This window comes from Musca domestica, unplaced genomic scaffold (assembly GCF_030504385.1).
Source record: "Musca domestica strain aabys unplaced genomic scaffold, Musca_domestica.polishedcontigs.V.1.1 31, whole genome shotgun sequence".
Classification (NCBI taxonomy): domain Eukaryota; kingdom Metazoa; phylum Arthropoda; class Insecta; order Diptera; family Muscidae; genus Musca; species Musca domestica.
Window position 1 is genome coordinate 6,214,684 of NW_026712309.1, and position 24,841 is coordinate 6,239,524.

At 34.1% G+C, this 24,841-nt stretch overlaps 3 protein-coding genes and 1 long non-coding RNA gene across 4 annotated transcripts; 2 read left to right on the forward strand and 2 right to left on the reverse strand.

The window, feature by feature from the left end:
• Positions 1–1,788: 1,788 nt before the first annotated feature.
• LOC101890741 (lipoyltransferase 1, mitochondrial) lies at positions 1,789–10,318 on the forward strand. Its single transcript, XM_005175454.4, has 4 exons — positions 1,789–3,247; positions 9,406–9,513; positions 9,577–9,933; positions 9,986–10,318. Exons 1-4 carry the CDS (start codon positions 2,636–2,638, stop codon positions 10,148–10,150), a joined length of 1,242 nt encoding a protein of 413 aa, XP_005175511.1. The 5' UTR covers positions 1,789–2,635; the 3' UTR covers positions 10,151–10,318.
• On the forward strand, positions 3,860–9,270 carry LOC131803609 (uncharacterized). Its single transcript, XR_009342684.1, has 2 exons — positions 3,860–8,751; positions 8,837–9,270. It is a non-coding gene; the product is annotated as an uncharacterized LOC131803609 (long non-coding RNA).
• A 3,379-nt stretch (positions 10,319–13,697) lies between the features above and the next one.
• LOC101890915 (tyrosine-protein kinase Shark) lies at positions 13,698–18,254 on the reverse strand. The gene is made up of 5 exons (XM_005175455.4): positions 18,216–18,254; positions 15,386–16,107; positions 14,630–15,255; positions 14,346–14,517; positions 13,698–14,286 (listed from the first exon to the last, which is right to left on the reverse strand). Exons 1-5 carry the CDS (start codon positions 18,252–18,254, stop codon positions 13,962–13,964), a joined length of 1,884 nt encoding a protein of 627 aa, XP_005175512.3. The 3' UTR covers positions 13,698–13,961.
• Positions 18,255–18,580: 326 nt separating this feature from the next.
• On the reverse strand, positions 18,581–24,110 carry LOC101894006 (tyrosine-protein kinase Shark). Its single transcript, XM_005190890.4, has 7 exons — positions 23,889–24,110; positions 23,328–23,815; positions 22,754–23,272; positions 20,268–20,989; positions 19,512–20,137; positions 19,228–19,399; positions 18,581–19,168 (listed from the first exon to the last, which is right to left on the reverse strand). Exons 1-7 carry the CDS (start codon positions 23,962–23,964, stop codon positions 18,844–18,846), a joined length of 2,928 nt encoding a protein of 975 aa, XP_005190947.1. The 5' UTR covers positions 23,965–24,110; the 3' UTR covers positions 18,581–18,843.
• Positions 24,111–24,841: the final 731 nt, after the last annotated feature.

Consider the following 24,841-nt stretch of genomic DNA (forward strand, 5'->3'; position numbering starts at 1 on the left):
ATGGGGTTTTGATTTTTCCACGGTTTTCCAGCGATTGATTGAAATGTTGGCAGTTTTGGACCTACACCTAACAACTTTACATTACAGGGTAATGATATGAAAACATTTAACATTAATATTTTAGGAACTATATTTCTTGATTTAAGATTTTATAATCCAAATTCCAAAAAATGAACATTTTTTAACTTTATTGTTGTTATGTTTGTTGTACAACTACACTTGTAACAACTTGTATTATTCTACCATGGACCATGCATGGTAGAAAAATTCAGATAGATGCATCAACGCTTGGAAGCATTGATATGTCAAAAATTTTTAAATTTCTTTTCAAATATAAGTAGATTTTTATATGTTTTCTTATACGACACAAATCGTTGGTTGTAAAGATATGCATTTTTCAACAATTTTTACAAATTTAAATAATTTTTCATTCAACATTTATAATTCCAAAATTGGTTTGACAGTTCATTGTCCCAGCAGCTGCGTCGATGCGTCTACCTATATTCTTCTACCATGGGACCATGGTAGAAGAATCAAGGTATATACATCAACGCTCACGAACATTGAAATGTCAAAAATATTTAAAATTATTTGCAAAAATAAATGGTTCGTATGTCATGTGCTTTTTAACAGATTTCACTAATTTAATTTTTCATTCAAAAAATGAAAATGTCGTTAATAACCGAAATTGTTATCATATTTTTTAACCGACTTTCCGGATAATTTAAAGTTATTTGGCCCATATTTCAGATAACTCCATAACAAGCAAAAGGGAAAACCATTTGGGTAATTAGTAATTTATCTGCTTGTAATTCATAAAGCAAAAACAGTGATGTTTTTTGTTGATGAAGTGCTCAGTGAATCTTAAGTTTTCAATAAGCTGACCTGGATCTCTTTTAGTGTAGTAAAGCGACGACAATTAATAGAATGTTTCACATAAAAGGGATTGTACAGAAGTTTATTTTTCCAATCTGGAATGCGGACATCCGCTCCTTTGTTTAGCAGTGGTGGATAATGAGGTGCATTGGTACCGTTCGTACAAAATATAAGTGTGGGCCATACAAGAATTTTTACATACACGTTAATAAATTTGATAAATGACCACTTACAATACATTTTACTATGGAAAACATAAGTTTCAATTGTTTTGTGTATAAACACGATAAGAAGTGAATTTGTAAACCCGCTATTTTTACTATCAACGAATCTGTAGAACTTGCTATTACCCGTAGTAATTGTACAATGAGTATAAAAGATCTGCAGTGAATCATTACATGTGAAGCCCCCTTAAGTCTAGTTGACGGCGTAAAAATGAAAAATAAAGCACTGACAACTTAAACTTTTGTCAACTTCAGCACTTTAAAAGTCTTTGTTTGACTTGGATTTCCTTGTAAGAAAAGTTAATATTTTAAGTCGCATGCAATTGCCACTTGCAATATAAAGCAAACAAAGGACCGGAGCATAGCTATCTTCCAGTAGCATCGGAACATAATTCGTAATCATAAATTCAAGCAATCGAACAGTGTCTGGCGTGTAGATAAAAAACTTTTGTGTTGAAGTGAATGTGAACATTTTGTATACCCTTTAAACCTTTGGATGGGTTTCAGAGGAATGAATAAGGACTGGAGCAAGGATTGTTTGGGACTTCGTCTTCGAGTCAGTGGTCTTCATCAAACTTGGAAGTGGCTTCATCAGACTGAAGCAGTCCACGAATATTTAATATCGGTCACAGCCGCAGACTCAGCATCAAGTACAACGCCAAAAATGTGTAACGACGAGTGCTAAAGTCCAACATACCTCTTTGACCACAAAACAATAAAGCAAAATACAAAACAAAAAACTCTAGCAAACCAAAAATAAGACAACAAATAGAAACGAACAAAGAAAAGGACTCTGTTGACACCAGTTTCAAATCGACGATTACATTGTGCTGTACATCAGAAATATTAATATAATTTGTAGTGTGACCTTAGCGATCTTTTTGAAGAACATTCTTACAATCAGCATCGAGAATCAATTCTAATCTACAACTTAACGCCCGTAACGAACCCCTATTCGACAAACGAAATCATCTGTTTCTGCGAGAACTACTGAGAGACGACTTGACAACAGAAGCGCATTTTGTCTCCTATTTTACATAAAAACAACAACAAAGTCAACCATAAGAAAATACTTCTTGTTTAGTATTTTTCCGTTGTACTGGCGATTCTACGTGTATTCTAAAACAGCAACGTATGTCCGTTTAGACATCGAGCAAAAGAAAAAAAAACGAGTAGAAATATTAAAAACGTAATAATTTTGTAAAAAAGTGCAAAAGCATACTGGCTGTTTTGTAGTCAGACACTGAAAAATATCAAAATTATCAGCCGAGCGTAAAGATCACCATCGTGCAATTGCTTGTGTATAGATGAGAACGTGAGGTGCGTCGTTACTCCGAATTATAGACAAAAATAAAAACGACGAGATAAGAACGTAGAGAGCTACATCTCCAGATCGACGAAATAGCGAGTAATCGCACATTTAGACAGTCAAGACCCGAACACCTGCTTTTTATAGCATAACAACAGTAAGAATAACTATTCAAACCCTATCAGTTCTCAGAAGACTGTCTGGTCACAGCCAATCCACCGCAATCATGAATGCACTAATGGGAGTTAAAGTAATGGGAGGTGGGGTTTCTGGTTTTCAGTGGCGTGCAATGTTACGTATCGTTACAGCGATGCCACAACGACATCAGTTCTCCTCCTCTTCTCCCCTCTCATCGACGACATCGAATGACGATAATGGTAACCACAATGACAATGAAATAACACGGAAGTCTGTTGGAAATAGCGAAACTATTAATGCAGCAGACATCAAAAAATCTGTGTTCATTTCGCAATCGTATGACATATTTACCAATCTTGCCTTAGAGGATTGGCTATACCGCCATTTCGATTTTAGTCGACACCATGTCCTGCTGTTGTGGGCCAATGATCCTTGTGTCGTAATAGGACGCCATCAAAACCCATTCACCGAGGCCAATGTATCCAAACTTATGGATAAGGGAATAACATTGGCTAGACGCAATAGCGGTGGTGGGGCCGTATATCACGATAGGGGTAACCTGAATTGCACATTTTTCACCCCGCGCGAACGTTACAATCGAAAATATAACTTGAATATTTTGACTCGTGCTCTTTTCCGCGAATGGGCTATAAAGGCGGAGATTAATAAACGCGACGATATTGTCATCAATGACAAAAAGGTAAGTACGTGAATTAGTTTGACGGTTGGGAAAAATTATTTCAAATAAATTAGCACACAATTCAACTATTGTTAAAAAAGCCAACAAAAGGTTAGAAGATAAAAGGAAATAGGTCTACATGCTCTCATATTCCTGCTATAGTTTTCGATTTAAAATCGAAACAAGGTAACCCTTCCAAGGTATCAATTTATTGTGTCAATACAGGGTGAGATAAAAAAAACTGCAACAATATCAAACGGCATCATTTTTACATTTTTTTTAAATTTTATTCACGGTAGAATCAAGGAGGTAAATTCATGCAACCATATGTTTACAATTTTTTGACAAGGCGTGACAAATGTGACAAGGTAAATTACAGAAAATGCAAAGATGGTAATGCTTATTTGAAATGACTTAAACTTTTAATTTTACCATGATTTTATTAAATGAAAGCAAAAAATGTCGAAAATAGCATCAAATTTTAGAATAAGTTTAGATTTGTTCGAATTGGTCACCTTTGGCACGAATTATGGCCTTCAAACGGCCAATGAACCTGCCCGAATGTTGTTCTGTGGTATTTTGGTCCATTCCCGGCGAAGCGCTTGCTTGAGGTGATCGACACTTTGGTATTTTTTAGTGCCTTTTTTTCCAAAATATCCAGACACAATAGTCCAACGGATTGGTATCCAGAGATTTTGGTGGCCATTGTGAGCTGGAAATGAAGCGAGGAACCTCATTTTGTAACCATTCTTTGGTGACGCGTGCTGAGTGCGATGGTACTGAGTCCTGTTGGGATGTCCAAGGTCTGCAGCCAAAATGTTAGCGTGCCCAAGGCTCTAATATACCCTCCAGATATTTTCGGGATAATATTCGGCATTTATTCTGATGCCACTTTCGGTTAATACGAGCGAGGAACGACCATCGCCGCCCCACAACATCACCATGGCCGGCGCTTGAGTACTGTGGGCCAACCGAAGGTGCACATTTTCAGCTGACCTCTTTGGCAAGTAAACACGATAATTTTGTTTGTTTATAAACTGCTTGACAGCGAATGTCTTCTCATCGGAGAAAACCAAATTCGGTAGTTCACCACTTTTGGCCAAGCGAGCAACTCTTTAGCCCTTTTGAGTCTATTTTGTTTCTGTTGTTGTGTAAGTTCTTGCACTTTTTTGAATTTCAATGGCTCATTTTTCAATATTTGCCGAATGGAATATTGCGATATGTTCAGCTCACCAGCCATTTTTCGGCCCCTGCCATGCGGACTTTGATCAAGTCGCTTCTTTACTTTTCGAACCATTTCTGCTGATGTTGCTGTTTTCTTCCTCCACTTCCTTGACGTCGGGCAACGCTACCAGTATCACGGTAACGAGCGATGGTACAAAACAAAAGATTTATTTACATTTAAATGCTGGTGTGGTCTAACCGTAGACACTTGTGGTTTTTCAGCCAAATATAAAGAAATTCCATCACGAATAACTTTTTTCTGTAAAATTTTCACCAAAATGCTTCTGTACGCTTGTAAACAATATAATGAGCTGTCACTGGAATAATTTTAACAGCTGTCGGACGAGTGTCTTAAAAATGACAGCAGTCTGAAGTTGGTTGCATACATACATTCATGTATTTGTGATTTCGCTAATTTTGGTGTTTTTTCATACAAAATTGTAGTTTATTTCAACGGCTAAATATGATCTGATGACCATCCCAAATGCTAGGTTCAGCGCTGTCCCAAACTCTAACCTAAAAATGACTATGTCTATTGGTCCTTATTTGAGAACTTTAAAGCGACTCTACCTAGTTTGCTATATATTCTATATCTTGGCTAACAGTATTACTATAGTGCTTAGAATTGACCTATTAATGCTTTTGTGATTTCGGCGGGATTAAAAATTTTTTCGGCTTAGTGGAAATTTTCGTATTTTTACAAATATTTTACATAAATAGGGCTAGATTCTGCCTAGCCCTAAACTTTAACGCCATGCAAAATTCGTCGATTGGTTTATAATTGGGACCTATAGAGCAACTGCAAAATCGGGAAATTTTTCTGTTTTTTTTTTGTCAATTTCAACCTCTAAGTAGTTTGGGTTCATCCCAAAAACAATAGGCTTCTATTCTGAACCCCATGCTCAATTGCATGAGGATCGGGCCATAATTGCGGCCTGAAGCGGGATTACAAATTAACATTGACGGGTAGATATTGTTAACATTGTTTTCTATTGCCGCCAAAGTATTTACCATTAAAATAGCTCCAGAAATACTGTATTTAAACAACTGTAAAATTTTTTAAAGGTAGCCTTATTTCAAATACAGCTACGGAGAAATCCGTTTCCCTATCATATTTATAAACAGGTATTTTATTATTCTACCACGATTTAGAGGGCTACTTAATACCCGACCTACCGTCCATGTATAAATTCAGATATTCAACTCTTGTATCATGTTTATGTTCAGAATTATACTAGACGAGTTTTCTAGTTGCAATTTTTTATCCTTCTCCTTTGAACTTGCCTCATGCATTTATAATAGCCCATATGAATTCAGCAATTTTGTTTTTTTATTTTCGTATAAAAATAAAAACACAAAATGCCAGAAAATTGCCAGCACCAGCAATCTTTTTTTAATTTCCATTCCCCTTAGCCCTCTCTGTCCTCTGTCCAAAAATGTAAACAAACTAATTAATTTTCAATAAATTATTTTAATTTCAAAAATATACATTTTTGAAATTTGTATTATTAAATTGAAAATGCAGAAGAATAGTTTTTAAAATATTTAATTTTAATGCTTTCACATCATTTCCCTGAATGTGTAGTTGTTAGCTGTTGGTCCTAATCTCTCAACACTTCAAGCAATCGCTAGAAAATCGCGAAAAGGCAACATCCCTTTCAAGCCGAAACCAATCAGCATACATACATAAAGTATTCTACATTTTGCAATTTTAGGAAACATGAAATATACGAATACATTATCTAATGTGGTATCGCTGTTCCTTAACCGCAAAAAAATTTTCCGAACCATCGTTTTTAGATTTTAGTAAAGTACAACGGCAATTTTCTTATTATTAGGCAAAAATATGTTCACATTGCCCTGCAGTGAAATTTTATATCAAAAAAGGGTATACCTATTGTATATCAAGAAATGGAATTAAATCACAAAATGTCATATCGAGTTTGACACTAGTATTACTATAGAGTCAAATCAGCTGGGACTTGCTGTTACCTGTAATAATTGTACCATGACACAATTGCTTAATATAAACTCGGCCTTACTTCATTTTATAATTTCTATCAGCGTTACCTAAAATTCGACGTAGCGTACACAAATACAACTTCCCCACTGTGGTAAAATGTATTGTACATCAGGCCTATATCTTAAAAACTACTAACGAAAATCCTTTTAAAAATGGATAATCTTCATAATTCTCCCAACAATTAGATTTTCCAATTACAAACATTCACTTTTTTGTTATTCATTTCTATTTCAACACAAAAAAATAATAATAATTATTATTAAATTTTCATTGTTAAATGGAAGGTTCAACTTTGAAATTTCGTACGTTTGACGTGCTTGGGTAGCACTCATATAAATACATGTTTTTTTTTTTTTTGTGGTGAAAAACGTCGACCAAGTACGTCGAATTTTAGGCAACGCTGTAAGAGGCCAAAAAGTCCACAATTTGATAATCTTTGTAGTTGTTCTCAACGAGGGAAAATAAACTATTTTACGTTAGAAATTGTTTCGTTCTGTGTTTTCTTGAAGTACAAAACGAAACAAAACCGATATTAAGATAACAGGACTTGTCTCTTATTTTGTACTGTTTGTGTAGATGAGTGGAAACTAATTCAGAACTGAAATGTACTTTCCTGGATGACGAAACATTGGAAACGAAACACACTCATTGCAAACGTCTGCAAACGTTTTTCGATATATTAATTCTTTACAAATAATGTACAAACTAATAAAAAGTTACAATTATTCCTTTTTATTCATTTATTTGAACATCACAAAATGTAAAAATGTACAAAATATTAATATTAATAATATTAAAATATTAAGAATAACAACTCTCAATGTACAAGTCATCATCATCATTTCGCACAGCAAACGATTGCAAACCTTACCCGGCGATTTGTTCGCAAACGATACAGCTCGGCAACTGACATCCGAAGTACATTAAGGCAATCGTTTAGTTTGTGTACTTCTGGCATTGAAATGTTTGTGGTTTTGTTTCCTTTGGAGTACAAACGGTTAAAAAAAAATTTAAAAGCTTGTGTCTTCGTGAGAGGGGTACATTAATCGTTTCGTTTGTTTTCGTTCGGTTTTTCTATTATTGTGAGTTGGCCTTTCGTTGAATTTCATATTAAAAAAACTTTTTGAAGGCAAACTCGTTTGTCAGATTTTCGTACTGACCAACCTTATCAGCCTGTTTTTGAAAAATAAATTACTTTCACTCGAATTAAGTGTATTCGTTTAAGTTTGTATTTTTGTAAACATTTTTGCATTGTTCTAGTATCTGCAAAAAAGGGCTAGTTTGGATTATTTTGTCAATTATTTTATTTAATGCAGTCCTGCAAGTTACGCCACCAAAAAGTTGATTTGATACTCATACACATACAATTTTGTCGTGTATCCCTGCAAATAATACGACTACTCTATACAATCGTGTAAATTATAGTCCATACCGACGAGGACCAGTCCAAAAATAACACAAATGCTATGAAAACCTACTCTATTGAACCTTACGATGTCCTAGCTTTCCATTAGATCAAAGTCGTCTCAAAGCTACTCCACATGATAATTCTATGGTACGCTTGCAAAAGAAAAAAACAAGAAATGAATGTGCAAACGATAAAACATGAGAACATAGGACAATATTGTAACTAGTCCATAGCAGCTGCAATGGATCACTTGCGGGGATACCGTAACATGAACGAATCTAAAAAATATTATACTCATTATGAATCTATACTGGATCAGTATAAAGCCGATTTAGCGATTTAATTTGGCAGTACGATCGTAAATGTTACAGCGAAATGTATGCTCTGTGGTTAATAGACGGTTAATCTGGTTCTTCTTCGATATCCATGTTTAGGAATTCTGCTACCTTTATGGGCTGTAGCCAGAGATCCTCTGGACAATTAAATACATGTTCGTGTATACGTACGTATGTACGTGTATACGTTCACGTTTTCGTATAGTCCCCATATAACGGTACCTCCTGATATTCGGTATTTTGATGATTTTAGCGACATTTTTCACCGGAAGTGTTTCAAATTTCGTATTTCAAGTTCGTAATGCGTGCTACAACCTATGACAGACAAAAATAAAAATGGAGAAGTTTGATCCTACTGTGTTTCAACTATTAACTTCAATTGTGTGATTGGCACAGATAATTTTTAACTGAATATAACAACGATGTGGCCAGAATGCGCAAATGCTGCTATGGGCAAGTAGAGATTTTACGCGAAATTTATGTATTTGAGAGTGCGGTATTTCTTTACATTTCACAGACGTATGTCAGGTATAAGGTAGGGGTGTAATATTAAAAAATGCAAATGTTGCATTTTTTTCAACGCAATTAATTTATTATTTTTTTTATTTTCTGATTTTTAGTTATTTAATTCGACCTTTATTATAAAAGATTTCAAATGTAAGTTAAATAAAATTGAGCTCCAGGTTTATTTATTTATTATTTTCGATATTTCGTCCTCCGACGGAAGACATCATCAGGAACAATATATTTTTTAATGTTTCAATTTGGGTAATACGGCAGTACAAAATGCTTGATTATGGTGAGAAGCTTGGTATTGTGGAACAATTACACTTGAGAAACACAACTCTGTCCCTAAAGTCTTGTAACTTGAAATTTTGTAATAACAAATGCAACAAGTTGATGTGTTTATTTGACACATCGCGAAAAACGACATGTGTATATTTTTTGAGAAAACTAGGAGAAAACGATTACTAACTTCACGCTGATCCAAAACACAAACATACATTAGTAGTGTTTTAAATTAGTAATTTGGCAGGGTAAATACATGGTAATATGGATGAGGGTATACAAATAAAATTTCGGCATTCCATCAGGAATTAGATTAAGTAGCATTATTTTGTGCAAACCCAAATAATTTAATGGATCTGTTTTTATACAATTTATATAATATATATACATATTGTTTCAGATTTCTGGTACGGCAGCTAAACTGGGACATCCCAATGCATATCACCATTGCACATTGCTAGTGAGCGCAAACAAATTACATTTGGGTGAATCGCTGGTGAAAGAAGATGTATGTACAAAACACAATACAATCTGCGACTGCTTTTGTAAAATTGTCTTCTTACTTATTTAGGCAAATTATATTAGCAAGGCGACGGCTTCAGTTCGTTCTCCCATCAAGAATCTCGTAGATGTCAATCGCACAGTTAATGTTCCACAGCTTTTGTCCGCAGTGGGATATGAGTTTTTACGTACATCTGCTACCGAACTCGAGGACGGAGGTAGTACACAAACCATGAAACAGCGCGGATTTCAATTGGTAAACCCAACAGAGAAATGGTTCCCGGGCATTAATGCTTTACGAGAAGAGTTTAGCTCTTGGGATTGGGTCCTTGGCAAAACTCCAAAGTTTAGTGTCGAGAAGGAGTTGGCTCTGAAAGCCGACAACGATAAGCAGTTAAAGATGAAATTAATTGTCGAAGTGGACAAGGTATGTAGCATAAAGCTTTTAGAAGCACCTTAAATATCAATTTCAATTTTAGGGATTGATGACTGACATTGGGATTTTAATGCCTAGCGGCGAACGCGTTCCAGTTGTATCGCAGCTCCAAAATAAGCCTTACAACGAAAAAAATTTGAATGGAATAATAAGTGCCTTGAAATTGGTGTCAACAGACAATGTGAAACAAGCCATAAATGGTTTGTGAAAAATAGATTTGAATTTTTGATTTAAGCCATCTTTTTACAAGTAGTTGTTATATCAGTGCAATTAGTTTTTGTTATTATTAACAAATAATATATTCATTATCAAAGTATATTTTTTTTTCAATATCATTATGTTATTTTTTACTAAATATATGCAATTTTCTTATTAAGTGCTAAAATGTCGTTCTTGATTTTATATTATCTGCAATAACTTCGAATGCCGCACATGGTATAACTATATTGTATAACGATTTTCAAGGACTCTATAATAGGAATGTCTTTACTTTATAAGATTTATTCAGGTGAGTATAAAAATTTTCTCTTTCGTACAAAAACATATACAAAATTTAAATAGACAACATTCCGTAAACTATTGCAGAATAACCCTAAGCAGCAAGTAAAACAAATTGTACTGGACATTTTTTCTTCCCTAAAATTCAGTTCACTCTTAGCACATGACTGTCAACATTTCTCTAACATTTCGCCTTCTTTTACTGGATTTTTGCTTAAAATTATGTACAAATTGTTACAAAATATCGAGCAAAACTATACAGCGTTACTTAAAATTTGACGTACTTGGTCGACGTATTTCACCACATAATTAATTGCTTCATATTTATCTGGACGTTCTCAATATGTTTCATATAATGGCGAGGCATCCAGCTTACGTAATATTTACAGCGGGGTACCTCAAGGTTCAATTTTAGGTCCACTTCTTTTTGTTTTATATGTCAATGACATTAGTAGCATTCTAACTAATTGCGACTGTCATCCGTTTATGTATGCGGACGACATTCGTTTATTTTTTAAAGGTCAATCAGACTTTCAGCTAGAGAATAGCATAAATACACGTTGGTTGAGAAATAATAATCTAGTAGTAAATGTTTCTAAGACAAAAGCAATGACATTTGGTTCACCTTGCCGACTGAATAGCGGTATTAATATACAGGTTAATGGTGTAGCGGTGGATTTTGTTGACCGCATAAATTGTTTAGGTGTTGTCCTTGATGCCAAGCTTGATTTTTCTTTGCATATTGATGCACTGTACCCCAAAGTTATAAATATGCTCCGAAAATTACACTCAACTGATTTCTATTTGCCCTTATTTGTAAAGAGAAATCTTGCTCATTCTATGTTATTTTCGGTAATTTCCTACTGTATTGAAGTGATTTCTGGTACAACACATGAGCATTTAATGAAATTAGAAAAACTTTTTAACATCATTGTAAGATATGTTTATAATTTGCGTCGTTTTGACCATATTTCTGCGCATACAGTCCTCTTTCTAGGAGTGTCATTCTCTACTTTTGTTAAACAACGAGTGGTTTCATTTCTATATAAATGTATCTGTTTAAATCTTCCCGGTTTTCAGCGAGATCGGCTAGTGTTCTCTCGGTCTACTAGGAATACGCAAATAATTTTCCCTCATTTTTCTACGTCTCTATATGAAAGATCTTTCATAGTTCGTTCCGCACGAATCTGGAATCAGCTTCCAGCTGAGCTACGACAATTCTCGTTTTCCCGCGGTGTTTTTCGCCGCATGTTTGAAAACTTTGTAGAGGCAAATGGAGGTTAACAATTTGTTTGTTTTAATGATATTGACGTCACTGTATCGTTTGATTCAATATTGTTTTTTTTATTACCAGCAATAGACTTAAATTTATTTTCATTGGCTGGGGAGCCTTTTTGTCCATATTTTACATATGATTTCTTAGGTTATTTTAAGATACACTATGTAATATTTTTAAGATGTTTTTTTTTTTTATTTTGGAGTACACTTTTGTAGTTTTCTGATAGTTGTGATACTTATTGGCCTAATGGCTTTTTCATTGCAACATATAAATAAATAAATGAAATAAATGAAATGAAATTACAGGGTGAGATAAAAAAAACTGCAACAAAGTCAAACGCCATCATTTTTACATTTTTTTTTTAAATTTCGACTGAAAGCAAAAAAATTGTGAAATAGTATCAAATTTTAGAATATGATCTATTAAAATTGGTCACCTTTGGCACGAATTATGGCCTTCGAACGGCCAATGAAACCGTCACACGCTGCCCGAATGTTGTTTCGCGGTATTTTGGCCCATTCCCATCCCATTTTCAGCTAACCTCTTTGCCAAGTAAACACGATCATTTTGTTTGTTTACAAACTGCTGGACAACGAATGTTTTCTCATCGAAGAAACCCAAATTTGGCAGTTCACCACTTTCGGTCAAGCGAAGCAACTCTTTAGCTCTTTTGAGTCTTATTTTCTTTCTATTGTGGTCTAAGTTCTTGCACTTTTTGGAATTTCAATGACTTTACCCCGAGCTCAATTTTCAATATTTGCCATTAGAATATTGCGATGCGTTCAGCTCACGCATTCATTTTGAACCATTTCTGCTGATGTTGCAGTTTTCTTCCGTCCACTTCCTTGACGTCGGGCTACGCTACAGTATCACTGTAACGGGCGATGGTACGAAACACAAAAGATTTATTCATATTTAACTGCTGGAGTGCTCTAACTATAGCCACTTGAATTCCATCACGTATAACTATTTTTCTGGAAAATTCTCACCAAAGTACTTTTGTACGCTTGTAAACAATATAATGAGCTGTCACTGGAATAATTTTAATTTAGCTATCGGACGAGTGGCTAAGAAATGACAGCAGTCTGAAGTTGGTTGTAGTTTTTTCATCTCACTCTGTACAATATGTTACCTAAATATGTCGGGCGTACAAAATTTCAAAGTATAGGCATCTGTGCAACTTGTGACGGTTGGAGAACAATTAATTCTGCTAAAAGCTAATCCCCCTCCCCGTTCTGGTACGATCCTTTTCTCAAAACATTGTTACTATAACCAGGTTGTAGGCCGCTGGTAACTACGTTTTGCAATACGTTGTCATGTAATCCCGTTCGCTGTAGTATCGCAACCGGATAAAATTGGAACAATTCTTAAAATGTACCAACACTCTTCATCCATTATTATCGCACCTAGATAGAACTGTGTGGGTGGCACACCAAAAGCATGTTCTGGTGTTTTGTTTAATCCCATAACGGACCAAAAGGATCCGGATTATGAGATTCCGGTACCAAAAGCAGCAAAATAAAAACTCATGAAAATATATGCAGTGAATTGGTAGTCAATAACCGAAACAATAATATTGTTGTTTAGGGTCTATCTGGTATCGGAGAACCTACCGTCGTGGAATTAAATCTTGAAGCCGTGTTTGAATTCATTGTGCTTACCCAAATACGTGGTGAATAAATTATTATACACAGCGACATTTTTGGTAAAAAAAAACTTTAATAAGCAGTTCTACTAGTTTTGCATTTTTGCAATATGCCTTTTGTACTATCTTTATAGTTTTATGTCTTTGTTATTTCTATAATTATTCTTTCTTTGAGTAATTTAACACATTGCATATTAAATCTAGAAGTTTTTGTTAAACTACTGTGTTTTGAAGATTTTCTAAAGCCAAATGTAACACAGTTTTCTTTCGGCCCTAGAAGGAACTGTAACACATAAAATACTATCATAATAGAGATTAAAACATCTTGTATAATTGTTTGTCGAATATTTTATTTGACTTAGAACTAGTACAAACTTAATAGATACCAACGATACATATTCCGTCAATACATATTCACTTAAATACATTTTTATGTATATTATAAATAATGGAATAATTGTTTTTTTTTTACTAATACTCTACTATAAAATACCATACGTTTTCACAAATCTAAAAAAAAAATCAAAATATCAACGATATAAGGATTGCACTTGCATCGAGTAAATGGAAACAATGTAGAACAGGCATTAGTATTGTTCAACTAATATGATCGGTTCTTACTAATTCTAAAATGTTTTGATAGTCTGGGTCACGTGCAAAAAATTCAGTTAAATATCGAAACGTTGGGCGATCTTTCGGTTTGTAATTCCAACAATTTAACATTATGTCATAGATGTGTCCGGGACATAGAGGAGGTTGAAGCAAACGCTGGCCACTTTCAATCAATTTAATAGCATCGACACCACGTATATCGCCATAAGGAGGTTCTCCAAGAGAAAACATTTCCCACAATGTGACGCCGAATGACCACACATCACTTGCATGAGAAAATATTCCATTATTAAAACTCTCAGGAGCATACCTATGAAGTAAATTACATTAGTCCTGCGATATATAGCAATAATTCAATGTTCAACATACCATTTAATTGGCCATTTACCTCCTTGACTGGCTTGATAACAATCGTTGTCACTTCCCAAAGCACGAGATAGCCCGAAGTCACTTATTTTGGCTTGATTTCTTGATGCTAGTAGAATATTTCGAGCTGCCAAATCCCGGTGCACAAAGTGATATTTCTCCAAATATTGCATACCTGAAATAATATTAAGTACATTGAGTTTAAAATTCGACTTTACATTTCACTATGTAAATAAAATATAATTTGTTATCTACAAAGTTATTAGTTTTCCAGCTTTCACACGTACCGCATGCTATTTGAGAAGCCCACAATTTTAGTTCATAGTTTGGATTTATCTTCTCCTTGTGGTCCAATATGAAATGTAACATCGAACCCAATGGCACCAACTCCTGAACCATCATCAAGGTCTTGCCTTTCGATATTCCTATAAGCTGAACAATGCAATGATGTTTCAGTCGTATCATTACTGAGGCCTCGCGTAAAAATTCCTGTTTGTTTGTGCGACAGTGTTCGTCGCGTAATGTTTTGATGGCCACTTCCCGGCGTCTCAAATCAGTCCCGATTCTTTGAATTTGGAATCCACGATAAACCGATCCAAATTCACCCTCTCCAATTATCGTTTCAAGTATAAGACAATCAGGCGGTATCAGGTAATTAACTTTTGAACTAGCATTGCCTTTTTCTAAAGAATCTGTGCTGGATTGTCGATTTAGGTATCGCATCATTTCGCTTTCATTAGATGTTGTGGATATTAACGAATCCAAACGTTCCGGATTATGAGAAAATTCTCGGAGTTCGGCTGCGGATGCCTCAAGTTCATCTTTAGTCATGTAACGAGCACCTTGAATGTTAGATTCTGTAAACACTCGAATATCGACAGTTGGTATATAACCATTAGTAGTTGGCGGTAAGCTGTAAGACATTAAATGTGAAAAAGAGATAACAAAATCGAAACTAGGCCTTAACCTAAAAAGGACTCGATAGGATGTTTATAAGCTGGTTATATAGAAATATTTTATTGAATATTGAAAAAAGGTGTTACCTTTCGCTTGAATTTTGTTGATTTCGCTCTTTTTCAATAACGATATCACTTTTTGTAAAATATTCCACTTCTTCATTGGATTTCGACTCCAATTTCATTCTGGAATCTATAGATGCATTGACAACATCGCTGTTAACTGCTGCATTATTTTTTGGAACATTATAGAAGCCATGCTGACCATTATTATTAACTAGATTTAGACTTGCAAAATCGGTAGAAAAAGACAAATTCTTCAACAATGTTTCGGCTTGCTTTAATTCTTCTTCGCTAGAGGGTACTTGTGGTTTGTCATCGGATGTTATTGATTTTTGTTTTGGTTTACTTTTACGTAAAGTACTCATACTCTCTAGTATGCTAGTTTTTTTGGGACTCCTCAACTTCAATGTACTGAAAACAGATTCCTTTGATTTTTTCTTCACATTGTTATTGTGATGAATGCTCGACAAAGTTTGTGATTGTTTTGATGGCAATAGAGGAGTTTTGTTCTCCACGACAGGGCTTTTAGGCAGTGGATTAGGCGAACATTGTGGCACAGGTATGGCTTCTGAGGATTTCTTAGATGTGCGTGGCATTGTTGAAAAGAGTGGTAGAGGAGGCTTGGGTTTTGGCAAAACAGGATATTTGAGATTAATAGGTAATCCGTCAGCAAAACGCATAAAATGCTCTACCAAATGTTCTAGAGTCGGCAAGAATGGACCGTCATCAATATATAAAAAATTCGACTAAATATAAATTAAATAATAAAAAAACATTATAAAAAAATTATAACGCCAATGACTTTATTAACAATGATAATTGAGTTCACTACATCTTCAAACGTAATTTTGAAACTTCAATCAATTCTAATTCACAGGCCATTTGCAATTTTCATCATGATTATTTCTTAGAAAATTGGAAGATTTCTAATATTTTTTAATATGTTTAAAAGAAAAAGGACAATGACATGGAGTCATGGATTATGAAATAGTTTATCCCTTTAAATAATTTGTCGAAGGTATTAAATACATAAATCTTCAAAGAACAACTTCGGAAAGCAACTCTATATAAAGCCACATGAATGAATCAAATCTAAGTTAGTTTTTACATATTGTAATATGGTTTTTTATTAAAAAAAAAAATAATAAAATATTTGTAGTAAGAGGCGCAAGTTTTTCTTTTTAAATCGAACGTTCCCACGCTTCAATTTACTTCGTTCTGAAGTGAATTAGTTTTTTTTTTTTGGAATTATGAGCAATAAATCATAGTTAATCCTATCAAAAACTATGTTGAAATCGGTATACATAGTGTCAGTTTGATTACGCTGAAAAAACCCTTTTATAACCGTTGATGTAAATTTTATAAGATTTGTAGTAGTTGAGAAACCACTATGAAAGAAAGCCATGCTGATATGGACTAAATAAGTATTAAATTTTGAGAGAAATTACCGAGGTAATTATTTTTTCAAACAAGATGGCACAGCAATTCTTCTATAATTTAAGACATTTCTTAGACTACCAGACTTGTGCTATGGTACGATATATAATACTTTTACTAGAATATGGGAAAGTGACCAAATTTTAGTGAATAGTTAGGCAATAGAGTTTAAGGGAGTACTAATACGTTTGAACAATACTTGCGTATTATATTAGTCATGGCATCCGGGGTTGGACTTTTGATTGATTTGAAACTAAAAAACCAAATAATAATTCATTCAAATAAAATAAAATAAATTCAATGAAAATATTTTACAAAATTTAAATTTCAACATTTTCAGCTAACCTCTTTGCCAAGTAAACACGATCATTTTGTTTGTTTACAAACTGCTGGACAACGAATGTTTTCTCATCGAAGAAACCCAAATTTGGCAGTTCACCACTTTCGGTCAAGCGAAGCAACTCTTTAGCTCTTTTGAGTCTTATTTTCTTTCTATTGTGGTCTAAGTTCTTGCACTTTTTGGAATTTCAATGACTTTACCCCGAGCTCAATTTTCAATATTTGCCATTAGAATATTGCGATGCGTTCAGCTCACGCATTCATTTTGAACCATTTCTGCTGATGTTGCAGTTTTCTTCCGTCCACTTCCTTGACGTCGGGCTACGCTACAGTATCACTGTAACGGGCGATGGTACGAAACACAAAAGATTTATTCATATTTAACTGCTGGAGTGCTCTAACTATAGCCACTTGAATTCCATCACGTATAACTATTTTTCTGGAAAATTCTCACCAAAGTACTTTTGTACGCTTGTAAACAATATAATGAGCTGTCACTGGAATAATTTTAATTTAGCTATCGGACGAGTGGCTAAGAAATGACAGCAGTCTGAAGTTGGTTGTAGTTTTTTCATCTCACTCTGTACAATATGTTACCTAAATATGTCGGGCGTACAAAATTTCAAAGTATAGGCATCTGTGCAACTTGTGACGGTTGGAGAACAATTAATTCTGCTAAAAGCTAATCCCCCTCCCCGTTCTGGTACGATCCTTTTCTCAAAACATTGTTACTATAACCAGGTTGTAGGCCGCTGGTAACTACGTTTTGCAATACGTTGTCATGTAATCCCGTTCGCTGTAGTATCGCAACCGGATAAAACTGGAACAATTCTTAAAATGTACCAACACTCTTCATCCATTATTATCGCACCTAGATAGAACTGTGTGGGTGGCACACCAAAAGCATGTTCTGGTGTTTTGTTTAATCCCATAACGGACCAAAAGGATCCGGATTATGAGATTCCGGTACCAAAAGCAGCAAAATAAAAACTCATGAAAATATATGCAGTGAATTGGTAGTCAATAACCGAAACAATAATATTGTTGTTTAGGGTCTATCTGGTATCGGAGAACCTACCGTCGTGGAATTAAATCTTGAAGCCGTGTTTGAATTCATTGTGCTTACCCAAATACGTGGTGAATAAATTATTATACACAGCGACATTTTTGGTAAAAAAAAACTTTAATAAGCAGTTCTACTAGTTTTGCATTTTTGCAATATGCCTTTTGTACTATCTTTATAGTTTTATGTCTTTGTTATTTCTATAATTATTCTTTCTTTGAGTAATTTAACACATTGCATATTAAATCTAGAAGTTTTTGTTAAACTACTGTGTTTTGAAGATTTTCTAAAGCCAAATGTAACACAGTTTTCTTTCGGCCCTAGAAGGAACTGTAACACATAAAATACTATCATAATAGAGATTAAAACATCTTGTATAATTGTTTGTCGAATATTTTATTTGACTTAGAACTAGTACAAACTTAATAGATACCAACGATACATATTCCGTCAATACATATTCACTTAAATACATTTTTATGTATATTATAAATAATGGAATAATTGTTTTTTTTTACTAATACTCTACTATAAAATACCATACGTTTTCACAAATCTAAAAAAAAAATCAAAATATCAACGATATAAGGATTGCACTTGCATCGAGTAAATGGAAACAATGTAGAACAGGCATTAGTATTGTTCAACTAATATGATCGGTTCTTACTAATTCTAAAATGTTTTGATAGTCTGGGTCACGTGCAAAAAATTCAGTTAAATATCGAAACGTTGGGCGATCTTTCGGTTTGTAATTCCAACAATTTAACATTATGTCATAGATGTGTCCGGGACATAGAGGAGGTTGAAGCAAACGCTGGCCACTTTCAATCAATTTAATAGCATCGACACCACGTATATCGCCATAAGGAGGTTCTCCAAGAGAAAACATTTCCCACAATGTGACGCCGAATGACCACACATCACTTGCATGAGAAAATATTCCATTATTAAAACTCTCAGGAGCATACCTATGAAGTAAATTACATTAGTCCTGCGATATATAGCAATAATTCAATGTTCAACATACCATTTAATTGGCCATTTACCTCCTTGACTGGCTTGATAACAATCGTTGTCACTTCCCAAAGCACGAGATAGCCCGAAGTCACTTATTTTGGCTTGATTTCTTGATGCTAGTAGAATATTTCGAGCTGCCAAATCCCGGTGCACAAAGTGATATTTCTCCAAATATTGCATACCTGAAATAATATTAAGTACATTGAGTTTAAAATTCGACTTTACATTTCACTATGTAAATAAAATATAATTTGTTATCTACAAAGTTATTAGTTTTCCAGCTTTCACACGTACCGCATGCTATTTGAGAAGCCCACAATTTTAGTTCATAGTTTGGATTTATCTTCTCCTTGTGGTCCAATATGAAATGTAACATCGAACCCAATGGCACCAACTCCTGAACCATCATCAAGGTCTTGCCTTTCGATATTCCTATAAGCTGAACAATGCAATGATGTTTCAGTCGTATCATTACTGAGGCCTCGCGTAAAAATTCCTGTTTGTTTGTGCGACAGTGTTCGTCGCGTAATGTTTTGATGGCCACTTCCCGGCGTCTCAAATCAGTCCCGATTCTTTGAATTTGGAATCCACGATAAACCGATCCAAATTCACCCTCTCCAATTATCGTTTCAAGTATAAGACAATCAGGCGGTATCAGGTAATTAACTTTTGAACTAGCATTGCCTTTTTCTAAAGAATCTGTGCTGGATTGTCGATTTAGGTATCGCATCATTTCGCTTTCATTAGATGTTGTGGATATTAACGAATCCAAACGTTCCGGATTATGAGAAAATTCTCGGAGTTCGGCTGCGGATGCCTCAAGTTCATCTTTAGTCATGTAACGAGCACCTTGAATGTTAGATTCTGTAAACACTCGAATATCGACAGTTGGTATATAACCATTAGTAGTTGGCGGTAAGCTGTAAGACATTAAATGTGAAAAAGAGATAACAAAATCGAAACTAGGCCTTAACCTAAAAAGGACTCGATAGGATGTTTATAAGCTGGTTATATAGAAATATTTTATTGAATATTGAAAAAAGGTGTTACCTTTCGCTTGAATTTTGTTGATTTCGCTCTTTTTCAATAACGATATCACTTTTTGTAAAATATTCCACTTCTTCATTGGATTTCGACTCCAATTTCATTCTGGAATCTATAGATGCATTGACAACATCGCTGTTAACTGCTGCATTATTTTTTGGAACATTATAGAAGCCATGCTGACCATTATTATTAACTAGATTTAGACTTGCAAAATCGGTAGAAAAAGACAAATTCTTCAACAATGTTTCGGCTTGCTTTAATTCTTCTTCGCTAGAGGGTACTTGTGGTTTGTCATCGGATGTTATTGATTTTTGTTTTGGTTTACTTTTACGTAAAGTACTCATACTCTCTAGTATGCTAGTTTTTTTGGGACTCCTCAACTTCAATGTACTGAAAACAGATTCCTTTGATTTTTTCTTCACATTGTTATTGTGATGAATGCTCGACAAAGTTTGTGATTGTTTTGATGGCAATAGAGGAGTTTTGTTCTCCACGACAGGGCTTTTAGGCAGTGGATTAGGCGAACATTGTGGCACAGGTATGGCTTCTGAGGATTTCTTAGATGTGCGTGGCATTGTTGAAAAGAGTGGTAGAGGAGGCTTGGGTTTTGGCAAAACAGGATATTTGAGATTAATAGGTAATCCGTCAGCAAAACGCATAAAATGCTCTACCAAATGTTCTAGAGTCGGCAAGAATGGACCGTCATCAATATATAAAAAATTCGACTAAATATAAATTAAATAATAAAAAAACATTATAAAAAAATTATAACGCCAATGACTTTATTAACAATGATAATTGAGTTCACTACATCTTCAAACGTAATTTTGAAACTTCAATCAATTCTAATTCACAGGCCATTTGCAATTTTCATCATGATTATTTCTTAGAAAATTGGAAGATTTCTAATATTTTTTAATATGTTTAAAAGAAAAAGGACAATGACATGGAGTCATGGATTATGAAATAGTTTATCCCTTTAAATAATTTGTCGAAGGTATTAAATACATAAATCTTCAAAGAACAACTTCGGAAAGCAACTCTATATAAAGCCACATGAATGAATCAAATCTAAGTTAGTTTTTACATATTGTAATATGGTTTTTTATTAAAAAAAAAATAATAAAATATTTGTAGTAAGAGGCGCAAGTTTTTCTTTTTAAATCGAACGTTCCCACGCTTCAATTTACTTCGTTCTGAAGTGAATTAGTTTTTTTTTTTGGAATTATGAGCAATAAATCATAGTTAATCCTATCAAAAACTATGTTGAAATCGGTATACATAGTGTCAGTTTGATTACGCTGAAAAAACCCTTTTATAACCGTTGATGTAAATTTTATAAGATTTGTAGTAGTTGAGAAACCACTATGAAAGAAAGCCATGCTGATATGGACTAAATAAGTATTAAATTTTGAGAGAAATTACCGAGGTAATTATTTTTTCAAACAAGATGGCACAGCAATTCTTCTATAATTTAAGACATTTCTTAGACTACCAGACTTGTGCTATGGTACGATATATAATACTTTTACTAGAATATGGGAAAGTGACCAAATTTTAGTGAATAGTTAGGCAATAGAGTTTAAGGGAGTACTAATACGTTTGAACAATACTTGCGTATTATATTAGTCATGGCATCCGGGGTTGGACTTTTGATTGATTTGAAACTAAAAAACCAAATAATAATTCATTCAAATAAAATAAAATAAATTCAATGAAAATATTTTACAAAATTTAAATTTCAACATTTTCACGTAAGTTGTGCCAAAACAGTTTCTTTAACCTACAGAAATCGATGAGTTCTTAGTTAAAAATGTGCTGGTAGCTTTATAATATTTTGTTATGATGATTTTTGGGAGAGGCAAGAAGTGAATGTGATCCCCATTTACTTGTGAATGATCGACACATATAGAGCTTGCTGCTTCCAAAATAGTCATATCAAAAAGTTATAAAAGAAATGTCGCCATTTCTTTCGCCTGGAATAAAATCTTGATTTTGGAAGCGATATTTTAAAGCTCTCAGTTTCTTTTTGAAAAACATTACTCCCTTTAATAATGAAGTTAAACCGATGGGGGAATACTCCAAACTTAGGCAAACAATTGATTGAATCGTCAACAAGAACAAAACAAAGCAAATATTTATATTTTTTATAATATTTAAAAAAATGTGTTTAGAGGCAAGAATAAATACACCTTGGTCGTAGGTTTAACTTAATTACTTTATTCCAACTTCCATGGCCAATATAATAAGGTTGCACAGGAGTCAAATTCACGTCGTAGTCAATTTTTCTGTGAAAAGTATTTATTAAGGATGTTCATTAGAAAAAATAAATAGACCTTTAAAAAATTAAGTAACTGCTTTAAATTTAAACGTATTTCATTTATATTATAATAATCGGGTTTTTCTACGTTTTAGATGTAAGAATTCCTCTGAACACATTCTATTTCTAATAAAGATTTATTTATTGGAAAATGTATAAACAAACTTACCGATTTTGAAATTATAAAATTTTTGACAACATTATCATAGAGAAGTGTTAAAACATATCCAGAAACTGCATTTTTTCTTTCAGAAAATCGCACTAAAAAGCAACCAGAAGCATCACCGTTCTCATTAGCATTTGGGTTCTCAGATGTTATTTTTTCCATCTGGGCTTTGAAATCTGACGCAAAACTCTTTAAAGCTTCCGTCGCTTCTTCCCTATTTAATGTTCCGTGATACCATTGTGACCTAAATGTACTAGCTGGTTTTAATTTGTATGAATCCAAAAATTCAACAACTTGTTCATGGTTTGCTTCCTTTGCCAAATCAATGGGGAACTCTCCCATAGATGTCCGAGGCAGCAAAGGTACATTAACGGCCAGCAATTCCTTCACAGCTTCCAAATTTCCATGCTTTGCTGCTTCGTGTAATGGCACATATCCGTTTCTAATATTTCTGCCCTGAACATTAGCCTGAGCAACTATTAAACGTCTTATAAAACTACCAGGTTGGTGTCTGGCTGCATACTAAAAGGCAAAACGAACTAGAAATAAGGTCGCATAAACGTAAAGCTTATCTTACATGAAGGGGCATGTTATTATCCGTATCCATACAATTAACATTCACACCGGCGTTTAATAATAGGTTCAACATGGCTTCATCGCTGTATAGTGCAGCTAGGTGCATAGCAGTTTGTCCATTTTGATTTTTGGCATCCACATTTCTGTAACCACACTTCAGGAGTTCTGATACAACAATGTGATTATTGTTCATTACAGCCCGATGGAGTAAATTTGTGTTTCCATGACTTCTTGTCTCATTCGGTGGCGGATCCTTACGTATGAACTTGCCAAGTTTGGTAACTAAGCCGTTGGCGGACTGCTGATAATATTCTACCAATGTGTCTAATCCGTGCAAAATCTTCACTTTATCTTCAATTGAGAAAAATGCATCTTCTCCATGACGTCTTATCTGATAGTGGCAAACCTCGCCCTGATGCAATAAAGTCAGCACAAAATCACCCGCCGCTGTGTTGCTTTCACGGACAAGGAACGTTCCATCCTCCTCGCCTTAAAAATACATGTACATACATACATACAATAAATTAAACAAATACACATCAACTTATTGCATTCAATTTACCACTTCTGCATATTTCTTCCGCAGACTCACGAGAGAGCCGTCCATGAAACCAGCACAAGTTATCATCACGGCTCATAATAGATTAGAATAATGAAAATGTTTAAAAAATTAAAACACTACTACTAATTAAATGTATTTTGATTTGACACGAAGGAATAAAAAACAATAAGATCACTTGGTCAGACTACAAAGTACGTCTTATGAATATTACGCCGCCGTGAATTATGAAAATTATCAGTGATTATATGACCCGAATACCGATCCGAATGTCAGAAAGGGAATCTCTAATACATTTTTTGAGTAACCGACAAATAGCGGCAAAACTAAAACGAAAAATGTTGAATGAAAATACTAAATTATAGTTGGCAACACGTTTGCTATCGGTAGGACTTAACAACTTTATACTTTACTAGCTGAACCCGGTGCGCTTCGCTACCCCTTTTGATTTTATATGCATTAAAAATTTTATTTACGAATATATGTTGGATAAAGAAAAACAAATTTAAAAATTAAAAAAAAATATTGCGCTAATTTAATGCGTTAATAAACAAAATCATTACAAAAGCAGTAACATGACATGCATACACGAAGGGTTTGTCCTTTGGATTTATTTATTTCATAGCAAATACCAAGCGTGCAGGAAACTGCAATTTTTTTAAGTAGAGTGGCATTTCTATTGCAATTAGTGAATTCGAGATAGCAACATACTTCGCCGTAATAAGCGTATTTCAAATAAATTGTTGTGTTGTTTTTTTTGTTTTAGCCTAAGGCGTTGTGGGTCAATGGTTCTTATTAAAATCATATCCCAATCTGATCCGAATTAAATATAATTTTAAAAAAATTACTTTTACACAAAACTCCGCCACACCTTTCATAATTCATTGAAATTGGTGCGTCAAATATGTGAAATCGGTCGAGAATATATATATGGGAGCTATATCCAAATCTTAACT

Coding starts and splice junctions, on each gene's coding strand:
- LOC101890741 (XM_005175454.4), top strand. CDS start 2,636: ATGAATGCACTAATGGGAGTTAAAGTAATGGGAGGTGGGGTTTCTGGT. Junction 9,514..9,576: donor AATCGCTGGTGAAAGAAGAT/GTATGTACAAAA, acceptor TTACTTATTTAG/GCAAATTATATTAGCAAGGC. Junction 9,934..9,985: donor TAATTGTCGAAGTGGACAAG/GTATGTAGCATA, acceptor TTTCAATTTTAG/GGATTGATGACTGACATTGG.
- LOC101890915 (XM_005175455.4), bottom strand. CDS start 18,254: ATGAATTCAAACACGGCTTCAAGATTTAATTCCACGACG. Junction 15,256..15,385: donor CAACAAAATTCAAGCGAAAG/GTAACACCTTTT, acceptor AATGTCTTACAG/CTTACCGCCAACTACTAATG. Junction 14,287..14,345: donor GGTAAATGGCCAATTAAATG/GTATGTTGAACA, acceptor TTTACTTCATAG/GTATGCTCCTGAGAGTTTTA.
- LOC101894006 (XM_005190890.4), bottom strand. CDS start 23,964: ATGAGCCGTGATGATAACTTGTGCTGGTTTCATGGACGGCTCTCTCGT. Junction 23,273..23,327: donor ATAATAACATGCCCCTTCAT/GTAAGATAAGCT, acceptor TTTGCCTTTTAG/TATGCAGCCAGACACCAACC. Junction 20,990..22,753: donor ATTTTATAATTTCAAAATCG/GTAAGTTTGTTT, acceptor ATTTATATTTAG/TCGAATTTTTTATATATTGA.